The 17,889-nt window shown below is 40.4% G+C and overlaps 1 protein-coding gene across 1 annotated transcript; it reads right to left on the bottom strand.

The window, feature by feature from the left end:
- Positions 1-13,537: 13,537 nt before the first annotated feature.
- Positions 13,538-13,891, bottom strand: LOC111543560 (late cornified envelope protein 1C-like). The gene has a single exon (XM_023213539.2). It carries the CDS (start codon positions 13,873-13,875, stop codon positions 13,543-13,545), a length of 333 nt encoding a protein of 110 aa, XP_023069307.1. The 5' UTR covers positions 13,876-13,891; the 3' UTR covers positions 13,538-13,542.
- Between the last annotated feature and the right edge of the window lie 3,998 nt (positions 13,892-17,889).

The following is a 17,889-nucleotide window of genomic DNA, read 5'->3' as shown; positions in this document are numbered from 1 at the left end:
CATGAAGGAACTCATACAACTGAATGGCAACAACCAAACAACCCAATTTAAAAATGGGCAAAAGACTGAACAGCTATTTCTCAAAAGATATACAAATGTCCAACAGGTGTACAGAAAAAGGTGCTCAATCTCACTAATCATCAGGGAAACACAAATCTGAACCACAAGGAGATGTCACTTCATGCCTGTTAAAATGGCTATTATCAGAAGGATGAAATATAACAAGTGTTGGCAAGGATGTGGCAAAAAGGGAATTATGGTACACTGTTGGTGGAAATGTAAATTGGTGCAGCTATTATGTAAAACCATATGGAATTTCCTAAAAAGAGAGAAAATAAAACTACCTCATGATCTACTAACTCCACTTCTGGAAATAAAATCAGTATTTTCCAGAGATATCTGTGCTCCCAGTGTTATTTCAGTATTATTAGCAATAACCAAGATCTGGAAACAACCTAAATGTCTGTCAGTGGATGAATGAATTTTAAAGATTCTGAATATATATACTGTATAGCAGAGGGAATATTATTCAGCCTTGATGCCGCTGATTTGATGCATTGTGCCTATTTATTTGCATATGTTGAACCATTCTTATGTTTCTGGGATGAATCCCACTTGATCATGGTGAACAATTTTTTAGGGTAGTGTTGAATTCTGTTTGCTAGCATTTTGTTGAGGATTTTTGCATCTATGTTCATCAGAGATATTGGCCTGTAGTTTTCTTTTTCTAGTGTGTCTGTTTGGTTTTGATATCAGGGTGATTCTGGCCTTATAGAATGAGTTTAGAAGTGTTTAGTGTTCTTCAGTTTTTGGAAGTAGTTTGAGTAGAATCAGAATTAGTTCTTCTTTAAATGTTTGGTAGAATCCAGTAAGGAATATATCAGGTCTGGGGCTTTTTCTTGATGGGAAACTTTTTATTACTGCTTTAATCTCATTCCTCATTATTGGTCTGTTCAGGTTCTGTATTTCTTTATGGTGCGATCTCGGTGGGTTGTCCAGTAATTTATCTGTTTTTTTCTAGGTTTTCCAATTTGTTGGTGCACAGTTGTTCATAACAGTCTCTAATTATCCTTTATATTGTGGTGATATAAGTTATTATGTTTCATTTTTTATCTGATTTTATTTTTCTGGGGCTTCTCTCTTTTCTTCTTGGTCTAGCTTAAGTTTTGTCAATAGATGCTGAAAAAGCATTCAATAAAATTCAGCATCTCTTAGTGGTTAAAAACCTTCAAGACATTACCTGTAGAAGGAACATACCTCAATATGATAAACCCATACCTAATACCATACTGAATGAAGAAAAATGGAAAGGCTTTCTACTAAGTGTAAAAGAAGACAAGGACACTCACTTTCACCACTTTAATTCAGCATAGGGTAGAAGTCCTAGCCAGAGTAATTAGCCAAGGAAAAGAGATAAATGGCATCCAGATTTGAAAGGAAGAAGTCAAATTATCCTTTTTGCAGATAACATGATACTATATTTAGAAAAACTAAAGACTCCACCAAGAAACTCTTAGAACTGATAAATTTAGCAAAGTGGCAGGATACAAAATCAACATACAAAAATCAGCAGTGTTTCTAGACCCTTATAGAAATCTATCTGAAAAAGAAATCAAGAAAACAATCTCATTTATAATAGCCACAAAAAATAAAATAGCCAGAAATAAATTTAACCAAAGAAGTGAAAGAACTACAACGAAAGCTAAAAGCATTGATGAAAGAAATAGAAGAAGACACAAACAAATGGAAAGGTGTCTCAGCCTCATGAACTGGAAGAATTAATGTTGTTAAAAAGTCTACAGTATTCAAGGCAATATACAGATTCAGTGCAATCTCTGTTGAAATACCATGTGAGCCAATTCTCCCTAATAAACTCCCTTTCATGTATACATATATCCTATTAGTTCTGTCCCTCTGGAGAACCCTGACTAATACAACAGAAAAAAAAGGCTTAACATTTTTATGGAACCATAGAAGACTACAAATAGCGAAAGTGGTCCTGAGCAAAAAAGAATAAAGCTGAAGGCATCATGCTACCTGATTTCAAATTATACTACAAAGTTATACTAACCAAAACAGTATAGTACTGGCATAAAAACAGACGTATGGACCAAAAAAACAAAACAGAAAATTCAGAAATAAATACATAAACTTATAGCCTGTTTTTAAACCTTCCTGCAAATAGTGATTAATAAATAATCAACTACAGTTTTAGAGTGTTCCTAGTAATTGTGTTTACAAGAGTGTATACATTTGGTAAAACTAATTGAATTGTATATTTTAAAAAGGGGTTTTATTGTGTGAAAGTTATACATTAATAAAAGTGATTTAGATTTAAAAACTAAAGATTTATTCCATATAATGTATGTATATGTAAATATATGTGTATATATACACATACACACACTTATATTTATATGTCTACTACGTGTACATATAATCTGAAGGAGGAGTCCAGGGAGATTGTTAGTGGAAGGAGTGGGGACCGAGGAACACAAGAGTGAAGAGGTGACAGTGAGAAGGAGGATGAAGTCGGCCTCCTGGCCATGCCTGAGGGACACAGTTACATACACGAAAGGAACCAGAAGTTGAAAGAACAATGCTTCTTAAAGCTACTTCGGTCCCTTGGTTTAAAAGGAAAACATAGAAAGAAGAAACAACACAAAACACACAAAAATGCAAGCTTTTTCCTCCTGAACCCTTTCCCCATCTTCTGTCCACCAAGGCCTCAGCAGCCACCAGCAGACACAGGGGAGCAGAACAAGGATGACACAAACAGGAAAATCAAGCAGGCTGGTAGCAAGTTGGGGAGGAGATTCTGGACTTTATTTCTTCAGTTTAGGCAGCAGAATACAGCAGTGTGAGCTGCGCAGGAACTAGGTGTGTGCTTTGGGTTCCCAGGGAACCATGGATATGCAGAAGGAAATCTCTAAATGCCATCAAGGAGAAAGATTTTGGGTTTCCTGACACCAGGCCAGAGGGATTCTCCAGGCAAGACTTCAGGCTTTTGCTGGAACCTCTCAGCTATTCAGGCAGCATCAGAAGGAAGAGGAAGTCAAGGTCCCCTTCAGCAGCAGCCTCCAGAATGCTGGCCGCTGCCCCCTCCACAGCAACTGGAGCCCCCGGAGGGCTGGCTGCAGCAGTCAGAGCGCTGGGGTCTGTGGCAGTGGGACCTGCGGCGCCTGTGGTGGCTCAGGCAGCAGCCACCACCCCCAGAGCTGCAGCAGCCCCCAGAGCTGGAGCCACAGCAGCCCCCAGAACTGGAGCCACAGCAGCCCCCAGAACTGGAGCCACAGCAGCCTCCGGAGCTGACACTGCTGCAGGAAGAGACTGGAGGACAGTTAGGGGGACACTTTGGGGGGCATTTAGGGGCGGGGCACTTGGGAGTGCACTTGGGGGTACACTTGGGAGGGGGCTGGCACTGCTGCTGGCTCTGCTGGCAGGACATCTTGGAGGTGGGTGTTCAGGAGCTGAAGGAGAGTCAAACAACAGGTCAGACCCAGGCAGGGGCCACCTCTGCCCCTGTGACACTCTTAGCATCTCTCATGTATAAATGCATCCTCTTCAGTAGTTTTATTTCCAGTAACTTCCTCAAACTCTCACATCATCTTTTTCAAGCTTAGGATATCTTTGAATGTCAGACAATTGTAAACTAAGACTAAACAATATTGCAAAATGCATCTAAGATTCTAATGTGTTGTCAGTGGAGGAAGAAATTATTACAAATATGTCTTCAGACTGAAATTGTCTGATTTACGAGTCATTTAAGGAAAATTTATTTTTAAAGGAGAAGAGGCAGTCATTCTCTCTGGTCATAACTTGCAAGACAATTTTACTTGGGAAGGTCAGCATTGCACAGGATCTTGGAGACTACTAGACAGTAAACTCACTTCGATAGAGACAGATAAACTTAGCAATTGCTGCAGATCTAGTACTTGAACCCTGACTCCCTGATCTCAGGTTGGAGCTCAGACTTCCTCACTCACCATCTGCTCAGGCTGATGGGCTGACACAGTGGGTCTCAGGCTTGATGAGTGCTAACCAAGCTGGGAAGTTTGTGAGCAAATCTCAGACCCATGAAAATGTGGGGTTCACAAACCCCAAAGAGTCTTTAGTCCCATGTCCACAGCTCTAGTTCTTCCTTTGCAGGCAGAGACAGGGTTGTATCTTTAGAAGTGGGCTTCCCTCCTGTGGGCTGCCAGAGTGGAGCAGGTCTCTCTGCTTCAAGGTTCCCATTCTGGACCACCCACCTCATCCCAGAGCAGTTTGTTTCCTCTGGAATTCAAAGGCCCATGGCACAGCCAGCCAGCCAGCTCTTTTCCTCTTCTCCTTTCTGCTCCCAGTTAGTGCCAGACCCCTTTTTGCCACCGCCCCTTCAGTCTTTTCTAAACTCTCCACCTCTGACAACATGGCCCTAGCCCCTGAGGCCCTGCCCTTCCTTCCCTCCTACACTGTTCTAAACATCCCTGCTCCTGTTCTTACCGGAGTCACAGGCAGCACAGGGTTCTTCAGCACCTCAGGAGGCGAGTGGATGGGTGGTCTGGCCCTGAGCCCTTTTATCCTGGCCTGGGCTCTGCCCCAGCTGTGAGACAGGGCCTGGGCATGAGAAGACCTTCCTTCTGACACCCACATGGGTCTTGTGATGGGTGGTGACTGACAGCTCCTCACCTACCTCTCTCCCCAGACTCAAAGCAGCCACTCCCAGATAGGAAAGTGCCTACTTGAAATGGGGTTCCAGGATAACCATCACCCACCTCATTTACTTGAAGGTTGCTTCCCTGAGAGCCTCTCAGTTCTCAGTCTTAGAACTTAGGACCTATCTCATTTCTGTCTCTTCCGAAGTACCTGATGCTCCATGTGGCCTGGGTTGAAGTTGAAATACTAATCCCTGAGGTTTCCATGCATGTTTACTTCTGTCCCTGTGCACCACCAAGCTGTGTGGCTGTGGGTGCAATGTAGACATCTATACAAGTAAAACACTTGAAGTAGAACCCGGCCCAGGACCAGGCCCTGCGAGGTGGAACTGTTGAAACTATTTAGCCTATACGGTTTTTTAAACCATAAAGCTGGAAGATGAAATAGAATTAGTTACAGAAGAATTAGTTAGTTGTGAAAGTCAATAAACTAACACAAAAAAGAGAAAAGGTGTCTGACAGAGAGACTGAAACGTTGTAGGCTCTGAATAAGTGAGACATTCATACCTTGCTGAATACAGAGTGAATATACTGGTCTTCAACAAACAAAGCGCAGCTTTTTTCTAATGAGAGTGAGTCTGGCTGTTTGGTGATCTGTTTGCTTTTAAATAGCCCTTTTCTTCTGGTGGGGTCCTTGATGTGTCAGCACTGAGATGTGACCCAGGAAGCAGCTCATTAGAGAAACAAGAAGCCCCAGCTCTGCTGTTAGTATTAGTGTGATAATTTGGACTTTTCTGGGTTCACACTGGGAGCACAGGATGATGGTCACAGATGAGAAAGAGAAAGAAAAGAGACATGGTTGTGAGACATTATAAGCCTACGCTTCCATGTGGGGTCAAATGGCTGGTGGGACCCTGTCCTGGAACATAAGGGGACGGGTGCTTTTTAAGAACTAGAGTCCTTAATATTTAATGTGAATGTGTTTATGCTGCTACTTTGGAAGCCGCTGTGCTCTCTCTCCACTAGAATCACTAGCTTTCTACATGTCCACAGGATTTATATGAATGGAGTGTTTTAAATTTTTATACTTTTAGGGTATTAATGAAACGGGCTGCTGTTCATTCTAGGACACACTAGTCACTAAGATAGCCATGACTGCACGATTATCCACAAATTAAACTATTTCTTCAGAGGAAGACCAAGAAAAGCCAGATTAAATCATAAAAAGGACAAGTCCTCTTCCTCCCAGCGCCGACAGCCTCTGGATATGCCCAGAACTTGGGAATGGTATCTAGGTCGCAATGGACTTGGTGACCCTAACCAAAACGTGGTGGAGATACATGTGTATTTTTAAACACATACACAGAGCTTACATATTGAGAGAGATGTGTGTGTGTGTGTGTACCCCCTTTCTCAGAGCATCAACTGTTACAGCTGCCTAGACTGCTCTGACAACGTAGTATCTCCAAACACTTGTAGTGTGTCTTTGATTCTGTTCTTTTATGACATCCAAGAAAACACTCTCCCATCCCTGTGCATAATTAACACTAAGTCATTTAGTAAAGTCTTGTTCATGATTACACACTGTATAAGGGTAAATGTCCAAATTCCTGCAGTGAAATAAGACTTTGTGTGCTCCCTTTAGTTTAAGCCTTTATTGTCTACCTTCAGAAAAGTTCTGAAATTGAACTGGATTATATTCTGTACTTTGATTATGCTTCTCCCTGCAGTGCATGCCATGGCCTCTGCCCTTCCAGGACAGTGTGGCTCAATCCCAGTTTTTTTCCCTTCCTGTGGCGTATCACTCTAATGACATAATAGTAGATTCTTTGATGGCCTGCCTTGGGTGTTTCATATTTCTTCACCTCAATTATTCAACACAGGGCTATGTGCACAATGGATATTTAATGACTTTTAAATCCTCTCATTGGTATTAGCATTGATCTGCAGTTTATAAACAGCTATTCCTTATGACTCAGGCCACCCTCATAGGAGACACACTCTGAGACGTGTTCAGTGAGGTGTGTGGGCCACATCACCCTGAGAGGTCTGCCACCGTCTCTCCTGGGTATGACGTTTGTTCTCCTGCTCAGATTGTTCCAAAGGGCTTAGTAATGGGGGAGTGGTCAGGACATTGGTTCCCAGGTTGTCACAATGGCAGGTCTACTCAGAAGTTCAACTCCTGGTATCTAGGATGATGGGGCTGGGATGCCATCTGGTCCATGCCTCCGTCTTTATGCGGGGCAACACCCAAGCTCTCAACTGACCTAACTAGGATGTAGGTGATGAGTCAGCAACATAGTTGCATTAGGAAGATTGGAACTTGAATCTTGGCTGTGAGATATCATGGCTTAGCTATTAGGTCAAATAAGATATCTTGTCCAGCAAAGCATTGACTTTCTGAAATTTCCTATTTGTCAAGGTTTTTCTCTTTTAGGTAGTCAAAAATTCACCAACTTATGGGAGGTGAGTGAATACTATTGAGATCTAACCAGAAATAATTCAAATGGAATAATTTTTTGTGTGTGTTCTATAACCAGTAACAAGTTAAGTTAGTAGTCTTTGTTTTGTTCTTTCCATATCTACAACCCTTTAAACAATTACAGTGATGAAAAAATACTATTAAAGTCTGGAAGAAAATTCTATTCTATTTAAGTAGTATCTTTTAAAAATATTTTATTGCGGTTATCATTATAATTGTTAATATATTGATATACTGCAACTGTGCTGAACTCTCCTAAATTCTTGCAGTGAACACTTTTCTAAAAAAATTTGGTCAAATACATAATCCAAAATTTACTGTCTTAATCATTTTTTTGTGTACAGTTTAGTAATGTTAAATAGAATCCCATAGTTGTATAACCAATCTCTAGAATTTTTGTGTTCTTGCAACACTGAAACTCTACACCCATTAAACAACAGTTCTCCCTTACTCCCTCTCCCCAGCCCCTGGCAATCACCATTTTACTTTGTGTTTCTATCAAAAAGACTACTCCTCATATCTCACATAAGTGGAATCGTACAGTATTTGTCTTTTTGTGACTTTTTGATTTAGCGTATCTTTAGGATTCATTCATATTGTAGCATGTGCATAAATTTCTTACCTTTTTAAGGTCATGTAATATCACATTGTATGTGTATGCCTCCTTTTGTTTCTATAATCATCCTGCGGTGAATGCTTGGTTTGCTTCCACCTTTTAGCTATTATGAATAATAAAGCTATGAACATGGGTGTACAAGTACCCTGTCAAGATTCTACTTTCAATCCTTTTGTATTGCATATACCCAGAAGTGGAATTGCTGGATCATATGTTAATTCTATTAACTTTTTGAGGACTCACCATACTCGTTTTCATAGTAATTATACCATTTTACATGCTCACCAACAGTGCACGAGGGTTCTAATTCCTCCACATCCTCACCAACCCTTGTTATTATCTGTTTTGTTTTGCTTTATTTTTTATAGTAGCCATTCTCTTGGGTTCGAAGTGGTATCTCAATGTGGGTTTTTCTTTAAATAATTTAATATAATTATGAATGGTGTTCAGTATATTTTCATGTATCCTTTGGCCATTTGTAAATTTCTTTTGGGTTAAGTGTCTATTCAAGTCTTTTTTTCCCATTTTTAATAAGGTTGTTTTGTTTACTTGTTGTTTAATTGTGGGGGTTCTTTATATATTTTGGATAGCAACCCATTACCAGATACATGATTTGCTAATATTTGCTCCCATAACAAAGTTTTCCTTTTCATGGTATTGATTTTGTTCACTGATGCACATACATGTCTAATGTTTATGTAGTCTAATTTTTCTATTTTTACATTTGTTGCCTGTACTTTTGGTATCATAGCCAAGAAATCATTGTCAAATCCAATGTCATGAAGATTTCCTCCTATGTTTCCTTTTAGGAATTTTTTTCTTGTTTTTTGAAATGGAGTCTCACTCTGTCACGCAGCAGGCTGGAGTGCAGTGGCACAATCTCAGCTCACTGCAACCTTCACCTCCCAGGTTCAAGCGATTCTCCTGCCTCAACCTCCCAAGTAGCTGGGACTACAGGCGTGTACCACCATGCCCAGCTAATTTTTGTATTTTTAGTAGAGACGGGGTTTCACCATGTTGACCAGCCTGGTCTCTGTCTCTTGACCTTGTGATCCACCCGCCTTGGCCTCCCAAAGTGCTGGGATTACAGGCATGAGCCACCACACCCAGCCTGCAGTTTTAACTCTATGTTTATGTCTTTGATCCTTATTGAGTTAATTTTTGTGTATGGTGTAAGCTGAGGGTCCAGCTTCATGCTTTTGCATGTGCATATCTAAATTTCCCAACACCACCTGTTGAAAAGATTGTCCTTTCTCCATTGAATGGTATTGGCACCCTTGTCAATAATCATTTTGATCAATTAAGCATGATAGTTTGCGCCTATAGTTGCAGCTACTCAGGCAGCTGAGACAGGAGGATTGCTTGAGTCCAGGAATTTGAGTCCTGCCTGGGCAACATAGCAAGATCCTGTCTCTGGACAAAAAAAGAATAATTTGACCATATATACGAGGGTTTATTTATTTTAAGTTTCTCTGCTACTCTTTTCTTCTATTTCATTGACCTATATGTCTATCTTTATGCCAATAAAACACTATTTTCATTATGGTTGCTTTGTTGTAATAAATTGTATTAATTTATTTTTATTTTTTTTTAGAGACAAGGTCTCACTATGTTACTCAGGCTTGTCTAGAACTCCTGGGCTCAAGGGATCCTCTATCCTCTGCCTCCTGAGTGGCTAAGACTATAGGTATGCACCACTATGTCTGTCTGTGATAAGTTTTAAAGTCAGGAAGTGTGTGACTCTAACTATATTTTTCTTCTTCAAGATTGGTTTTATTATTTGAGGAATAATTCACAATTAATCATGGTGTATAATCCTTTTAATGTGCTGTTGAGGATTTTTACCATCCCTCAATATCACCAGAGACACTATTATGTAGTTTTCTGGTTTTGGCATCAGGATAATGCTGGCCTCAGAGAATGAATTCATAAGTGTCCTCTTTTCTTCATTTTTTTGGAAGCATTGAGTAAGAATCGTGTTGATTTCTCTTCAAATGTTTGGTAGAATTAATGAGTGAAGCTGTCTGGTGCTGCACTTTATTCTGTTGGCAGAGTTTTAACTACGAATTCAATCTCTTTGCTAGGTATCGGTCTGTTCAGATTTGTTTCTAGGGATCTATCCATTTCATCTAGGTTATACAATTTAGCATACAATTGTTCATGGTATTCTCCTATCATTTTTTATATCTATGAGTTAGTTGTAATGCCTTCCCTCTCGTTTTTGATTTTAGCTCCTTGATTCTTCTCTTTTTTCTTCATCGAGCTAGTGAAAGGTTTGTCAATTTTGGTGGTCTTCGCAAAGAACAAACTTTTGGTTTTGTCAATTTTCACTATTGAATTTTCTATTTTTCATTTCATTTATTATATCTTTTTTTATTTCCTCATTCCTTCTACTAGCTTTGATGCAGACTGTTTTTTGTGTGTTTTTTTGTTTTTTGTTTTTTTTTTTTTGGTTTCTTAAGTCTTAAGGTGTAAAACTAGGTTACTGATTTGGGATTTTTTTTCTTTTTTAATGTAAGTTTGTAGGTATAAATTCCTCTCTTAGCACTGCTTTCTCTTCATCTCATAAATTTTTGTATGCTGCATTTTCATTTTCTCAAGATATAATTTCCTTTGTAATTTTTACTCTGACCCACTGGTTGTATAAGAGTATGTTGTTTAGTTTCCACATATTTGTGGATTTTCCAGTTTTCCTTTTGCTGCCGAATTCTAGTCTTATTCCATTGTAGCTGGAAAAAAATACTTTGTATAGTTTCAGTGTTTTAACATTTATTAAGATTTTTTTTTTTTTGTGGGTTTCCGTATGTGGCCCAACTTGGAGAATGTTGCATGTGTATTTGAGATAAATGTGTACTCTGCTGATCTCAGGTGGAGTGTTCTGCATATGTCTTTTTGGTCCAATTGATGTATAGTGTATTCCACTGTATACTTACTGATATTCTACATGGTTGTTCTATCTATTACTGAAAGTGGAATATGAAGTCTCTTACTATTATTGAAGACTTCTCCATTTCTCCCTTTAATTCTGTCAGTATTTGCTTCATATATGTCAGAGCTCTGATTTGAGGCACATATGTGTTTATAATGATTCTATATTCTTATTAAATTATTTCTTTTATCATTATGTAATGTCCTTATTTGTCTTTCATAAGAGTCTTTGAGTTAAAGTCTAATTTGTCTAATAAGTCTCTTAGGTTTTTTTCACTTTATTTTCTTTCCATTTTCCTCCTCCAATTCAATAATTTCAAATAACTTGTCTTCAGTTTGCTGATTCTTTCTTCTGCCTCTTTGACTCTGCTGTTGAACTTCTCGGAATAACTTTTCTACGAAGTTATTGTATTCTTCAGCCCCAGAATTTCTGTGTGAGTATTTGTAAAAATAATTTCTATCTGTTGATATTTTTATTTGTTAATACGTAATTTTCTTAATTTTATTAGTTGTTTTTGTGTGTTGTCCTTTAATTCTTTGAGCATTTAAGACAGTTGTTTTAAAGCTTCTTCAAGGAATTCATTGGCTTGTGTTTCTTTAAAGTCAGTTTCTAGAGATATATTTTGTTTCTGTAAATATTTTGTTTCATGCATTCTCTTTGCATGCTGTGTGTTTTTGTTGTTGTTGAAAATTAGATGTTTGCAAAAACAGCCATGTCTTTCCATCTTTGGGAGCTGGCTCTGTGCAGTGGAAAACCTTCAGGTAGTGTGAAGGCTCAGAGTCCTCTCAAACCTTTCCTGGGGATGCACCTTCCCTGAGTGTGTGTTTGTGCTTGTGTTTGTGTTTGTGTGTGAGCACAGACACTTTTGTTTCAGTTCCCTGACTGCTTTTAAATGTCTAAATTTTTCAGAGAGTCTTACTCTTGCTTCTTCTTGGAGCCTTTGGCAATTTTGTTCCTCTACTGCTAATCTCTTATCTTTACGCACTTGCAAGTCTGCAGTCCCCTTGCAGCTGTTTCATGCCACAGTGCAGTCTCTGTTTTCAGCAGCCTTCAACTGAATATCCAGACTGTGCCACTGACTCATTGGTGCTCTAAAGTCAGGTAAGACACAAATCAGTTCCTCACACAGTCCTCACACAACCCACAATCTTGCATGCAAGTTCCACTCTTTTCCTTCCATCTGTAAGAAAGGCAGAGAAATTGTGCAGCCTCCTCTGACCACACCACATTATGCATAAGATGGAAAAGGGTAGGGATGAGTAAAAGCACCACAAAATTTCCTACCATTTGTGTATGGTTACTTTCTTTATTAAAGATTTGCTTGGTTGCTAAAGCTTCTTACCTTGTTTTTAAAGTTTTCAGAAAGATGTTTTGGTCTGTATATCATTGTCCAATGTCTCTGAAGTGACCTAGAGCCCAGAGATTCCTTATTTACCATCTGATGTCATCATTTGATGTCACCTCAGCAGTGAACACTCTTAAATATCTATTTATTATTATTGTATTTTGTCCATTTGCCTAATACTAGGAATCCGATAAGTATTGTTAAATGAATATATTAGTCACCAAATCTTTTGCATGAATTGTTATGCCAGTTAGCATTCTAAATTACAAAGAGTAAGTGATCATTTCCACACAGCTTCAACAGCAATGTTTCGTGACCTAAAAAGCTCACAAAAAGCTTATGAACCAATAGATGAGTTCTCATCCCTAAAAGATGAGCTACGCTTTTTCTTTATTAATGAGATTAAATTGCTTTTAAAATCTAATTTCAGAAGTTATTGATTTTCTTCATTAATTATTTGAGAATTAAATATGAATTCTGCCAAAACTTTTATAGGAACATTTGTTTACTCAATTTTCATGAACTCTATGTTTCTTACCAATATGAGTCATCTCCCTATCACATATATTATAATTTTCCCAAGTTAATTTTTTATCCCTCCATGCCTTTAGTGGTACTATCTGATACTTAGAATTTAATTTTAATGTGGTTAACTATACCACATTTTCACTTATGTATTCTAGATTTTGTGTTATTTTGAAAATCTTCTCAATAAATTAACTACATTTTTGGTGTGTTATTGCAATTGTGGTTATAGAGCTATAAATAGCTGACAAAACTCATTTAAATTTATTGAATTTTACTGCATGCAAATTATACAGCACTAAATGTGATTTAATTTTTTTACAATGCAAATTCATTTCACCTATGTGCATGTACGTGTGTGTGTGAATGCGTGCACATACAATACGGAGGAGGAGTCCGGGGAGATTACTAGTGGAAGGAGTGGGGAATGAGGAACACAAGAGTGAAGAGGTGACAGTGGGAAGGAGGATGAAATTGGCCTCCTGGCCATGCCTAAGGGTCACAGTTACATCGGTGAAAGGAACCAGAATTTGAAAGAATGATGCTTCTTAAAGCTACTTCGGTCCCTTGGTTTAAAAGGAAAACACAGAAAGAAGAAAAAACACAAAACACACAAAAATGCAAGCTTTTTCCTCCTGAACCCTTTGCCCATCCTCTGTCCACCAAGGCCTCAGCAGCCACCAGCAGACACAGGGGAGCAGAACAAGGATGCCACAAACAGGAAAATCAAGCAGGCTGGTAGCAAGTTGGGGAGCAGATTCTGGACTTTTATTTCTTCAGTTTAGGCAGCAGAATACAGCAGTGTGAACTGTGGAGGAACTAGGTGTGTGCTTTGGGTTTCCAGGGAAGCCATGGATATGCAGAAGGAAGTCTCTAAATGCCATCAAGGAGAAAGATTTTGGGTTTCCTGACACCAGGCCAGAGGGATTCTCCAGGCAAGACTTCAGGCTTTTGCTGGAACCTCTCAGCTATTCAGGCAGCATCAGAAGGAAGAGGAAGTCAAGGTCCACTTCAGCAGCAGCCTCCAGAATGCTGGCCGCTGCCCCCTCCACAGCAACTGGAGCCCCCGGAGGGCTGGCTGCAGCAGTCAGAGCGCTGGGGTCTGTGGCAGTGGGACCTGCGGCGCCTGTGGTGGCTCAGGCAGCAGCCACCACCCCCAGAGCTGCAGCAGCCCCCAGAGCTGGAGCCACAGCAGCCTCCGGAGCTGACATTGCAGCAGGAAGAGACTGGAGGGCACTTAGGGGGACACTTTGGGGGACACTTAGGGGTGGGGCACTTGGGAGTGCACTTGGGGGTGCACTTGGGAGGGGGCTGGCACTGCTGCTGGCTCTGCTGGCAGGACATCTCGGCAGTAGGTACTTAGGAGCTGAGGGAGAGTCAGACAGAAAATCAGACCTAGGCAGAGGTCACCCCTGCCCCTGTGACACTCTTAGCATGACTTATAATTATAGAAACGTCATGTCCAGTAGCTTCACTTCCAATACTTTCCCCAAATTCTCTCATCATCTCTTTGCAAGCTCAGGATACCCTTGTGTGTTATCTGTTACACAAAATAGTAAACTAAGACCAAACAATATTACCAAATGCATCTGACAGTCTAAAGTGTTGTAAGTGAAGGAATAAATTATTCCGAATATGTCTTCACATCCAGAAATTTTATGATTTATAGGTCATTTAGGGAAAATTATTTCTTAAAGACAAAAAATAGTCACTACCTTTTGTAACTTGCAAAGTAGTTTTACTCTGTAAGATCCATACTACAAAAGATCTTGGATATTACTGGCTCAGTAAACTCACTTTGTTGAAGCAGAGACAGACAAACCCATAAATTCCTGCAGCCCTGGAATTTGAACCCTGGCCTCCTGATCTCAGGCTGGAGCTCAGGCTTCCTCAGCTTACCACCTGCTAAAGCTGATGGGCTGGCATGGTGAGTCTCAGGCTTGGTGTGTCCTAATCAACCTGAGAAGTTTGTGAACAAATCCCAGACCCATAAAAACGTCAGTTCCATAAGCCCAAAGGAGCCTCTGGTCCCCTGTCCATGGCTCCAGCTCTTCCCTGCAGACAGGGACAAGGTTGTATTTTCAGAGGTGGGCTTCCTTCCTGTGGCCTATCAGAGTGCTCCAGGTGTCTGTGCTTCAAGGTTTCCCATCCTGAGGGACCTGCTCCACCTTAGAGCCGTGTTTTCGGAGCCCAAAGGCACAGCCAGCCAGTTCTTCTTTCTGTCCCAGTTGTTGCCAGTCTCCTCCCTGTCCCCCATTCCATCAGTCTTCTCAAGAAAACTCCCCACCTCTAACAACATGGCCTCCAGCCGCGGAGGCCCTGCCCCCACCCTTCCTACCCTGATCTGAGCATCCCTCTGTGGAAGCCCCTGCTCCTGTTCCCAGAGGACACATACCAAAGTCACAGGCAGCACAGGGTCCTTCAGCACCTCAGGAAGTGAGTGAATGGGGTGCTCTGGCCCTGAGCCCTTTTATCCCGGCCTGAGTTTCTGCCTCCTGTGGTGAGACAGGGCCTGGGCATGAGAGGACTCGCCTCCTGATACCCACGTGGATCCTGTGATGGGTGGTGACTGGCAACTCCTCACCTGTATCCCTCCCCAGGCTGAGGGCAGCTGCTACTGGATAGGAGTAGGGCTGCTTAAAAAAAAGGGTGGGGACAATTTATACATGACCTTCTGTCCCATTCTTCCTGGTAAATCCCAGCCTTGACCGCTTTTTAGTTCTAGTTTTTGCACATTGGCTCCCAATTCTTTTGCTCCTTCTTGTTGCTCGTGGAACTCATTGGCTCTTGGCAGCTGAGTTTGGACTGTAATTTAGAGATTCTTTCACATATTCCTACTTAAGTCTAGGTAATCCTCCCAGGCTACCAGGGGTCAGCTAACTTCTGTCTGCAGCCCAAATCTGCCTGCTTCCTGATTTGGATAGCCTGCGAGGTTTTTATGTGTTTAAATTGTTGAGAAAAGAAAGCAAAAAACGAAAATGTTTTACAACATATAAAAATTATATTAAATTCAAATTTCAGGCTTCATAAAGTTTTATTTCTCTGACTCAGATAATGAGCCATATTCTTTATTTTATTGATTGTGTCTGTGGTTCTTTTAAGACTACAATGGAGAGCTGAGTAACTGGCATAGAGATGCTATGGCTCCCAAAGCCTAAAATACTTATTCTCTTACAGTTTGTGGAAAAAAAAAAAAAAAAAAAAAAAAAGGAAAAGAAAAGAAATGCTGACCCCTGATGCATTCCATTATATTAAAGAGCTTGCAGTCAGACAGGCTAGAAAACTGTCCTGGTTCTGCCATCTAGTGACTGTGTGTACTTGTGAAAATTACTTAACTTGACTCCTTTTTAGTTTGTTGTTCTTGTTTGTTCCTCAGTTTAAAAGTACAGATAGTGATACAGATATCTCTAAGGGTATTGTGCCAGCCAGTAAAATAATATAAGGAAAGAGTCGATAGAAGGTCCGTGAGATGATAGACCCTTAAAAAATGCGATGCCTACATATGCATCAATAAAGGAACAGGTATCATTTTGAAGTCATAGCTGCTTTCCAAGATGGAGGGGGTGGGGTGTAAATCCGGGATTTGGGATTGTTCGGTTTTTTGGATTATTTCCTTTTTTAATGCTTAAGACCCCTTTGTTCTGCTAAGTATATTGATGTATTTGACTATGAAGTAGGAATGACTGTGAGTGTGAATAGGGAAGGCATTTGTGTGGAGGAGGAGAGCTCTAGAACTCTGTGTCGTTCCACATAGAGTGAAAAATCCCGGAGTTTCCAAGGACCCTATGTCAGGAAGGAGGGAAGGGCACGCATGGGGAGATGGAAGGGGAAAGGGGGACTGGGGGGAAAGCCAGGCCTTAGGTGTAGGACACTGTCCAAGACATGGTGGGAGAGCCTCTAGGAGCTTTTCACCTCAGCAGCTCCCTCCTCCTAGATTTCCCCGTATTGTTTCTGCTTGAAAAGTGTTTTCTTTCCCTCTACTTTCAGTAGATGAAGGGAAAGCACAGGAGTTCTTATCTGGTTCAAGTTTGTGTGCAACAATATGGTGAGCTTTTCCAACATAAAACTAATTCATGAATTAGAAGAAGGCGTACTACAGCCAGAACAAACATGTGAGGAAAAGCCCTCTCTTTCCTGTCAGTGGTAGAAATACTGGGGAAGCATCTATAATTCTCCAGAGCCTGGAACAATATAATACATTAGTGATATCTAGGTCATAAGCAGAACAGTGAAGCTAGTTCACAAGTAGTTGCAAAATATAAATATGTTTGTCATATGTATTGGGGTATCCAAATAATATTACACCAAATGTGTGTGTTTATATAAACATACACACACATCATATATTTTATAGTGACTCTGAAATAAGTGACTCTGAGTGTACATATTTTCTTAGCTGTTTCTCTGCCTCTCGCCTTCTTGGGTTCTCTCTCTAGCTCTTCTTCATTAGAACTGTTCTAGAAACAATTGCCTGTGACCTTAATAGAGTGACCAAACATCCCAGTTTGCCAGCAACAGTTTGGGATTATGCCTTTTGTCTCAACATATATTATCATAAACCTTCTTTTCGATCTCAAATGTGTGCCAGTTTGGATGAAAATGTAAATAGTCATGCTACCATTGAACAAGTCTTCTCAAAGGCTTTTGCTGATTCATGATAAAGCCAAAACTCTTACCCTTCGCGTTCAAGGACCTGTGTAATGTGACCTTACTCTGTTTCTACAAATTATTATTTGCTTTGCTTTGCTTTTTATTGTTTTTTTCTTCTTTTGAGACAAGGTACTGCTCTGTCACCCAGACTGGTGTGCCATGGTGCAAATCAGGGGTCACTACAGCTTTGAACTCTTGCTAGGACTGCAGGCACACACCGTCATGGCCCAGGTAATTTTTAATTTTTTTGTAAAGTTGGAGTCTCATTATGTTGGCCAGGGTGTTCTTGAACTCCTGGCCTCAAGTGATCCTCCTGCCTCAGCCTCCCAAAGTGCTAGAATTACAAGCGTGAGCCACTATGCCCGGCTGACTGCTTTGCACTTTTAGAGAAGAAATCCTCTTCAGCTGACTTGGCCAGTTAACTCTACTTTGAACAGATTACTCCTTGCCTTACCTGTGTTTTGCTTTATGTGACATATCTCTGAAACAAGACTGAATATTTTATCTGGATGTGATGTTTGTATCTTTTATCAGCACTTAGAGCAAGGATATGCATGTAGTCATTTCATCAGCATTTCATAGCACCCGAGAGCTTGCAAATAGCTTTTCCATCTGACTAGAGATCATCCCATGTGGAATTGGCCCTAAGACATGCACAACGATAAGTGCTGGCCATATTCCTCGGATGCCTCTGTATTATTCAAGGAT

The sequence above is a fragment of the Piliocolobus tephrosceles genome, chromosome 1 (assembly GCF_002776525.5).
Source record: "Piliocolobus tephrosceles isolate RC106 chromosome 1, ASM277652v3, whole genome shotgun sequence".
NCBI lineage: Eukaryota > Metazoa > Chordata > Mammalia > Primates > Cercopithecidae > Piliocolobus > Piliocolobus tephrosceles.
The sequence above is the reverse complement of the archived record's forward strand: the minus strand, read 5'-3'. Positions and strand labels throughout refer to the sequence as shown.

What these genes read in the sequence shown, in the direction of transcription:
- LOC111543560 (XM_023213539.2), bottom strand. Translation starts at nt 13,875, where the DNA reads ATGTCCTGCCAGCAGAGCCAGCAGCAGTGCCAGCCCCCTCCCAAGTGC.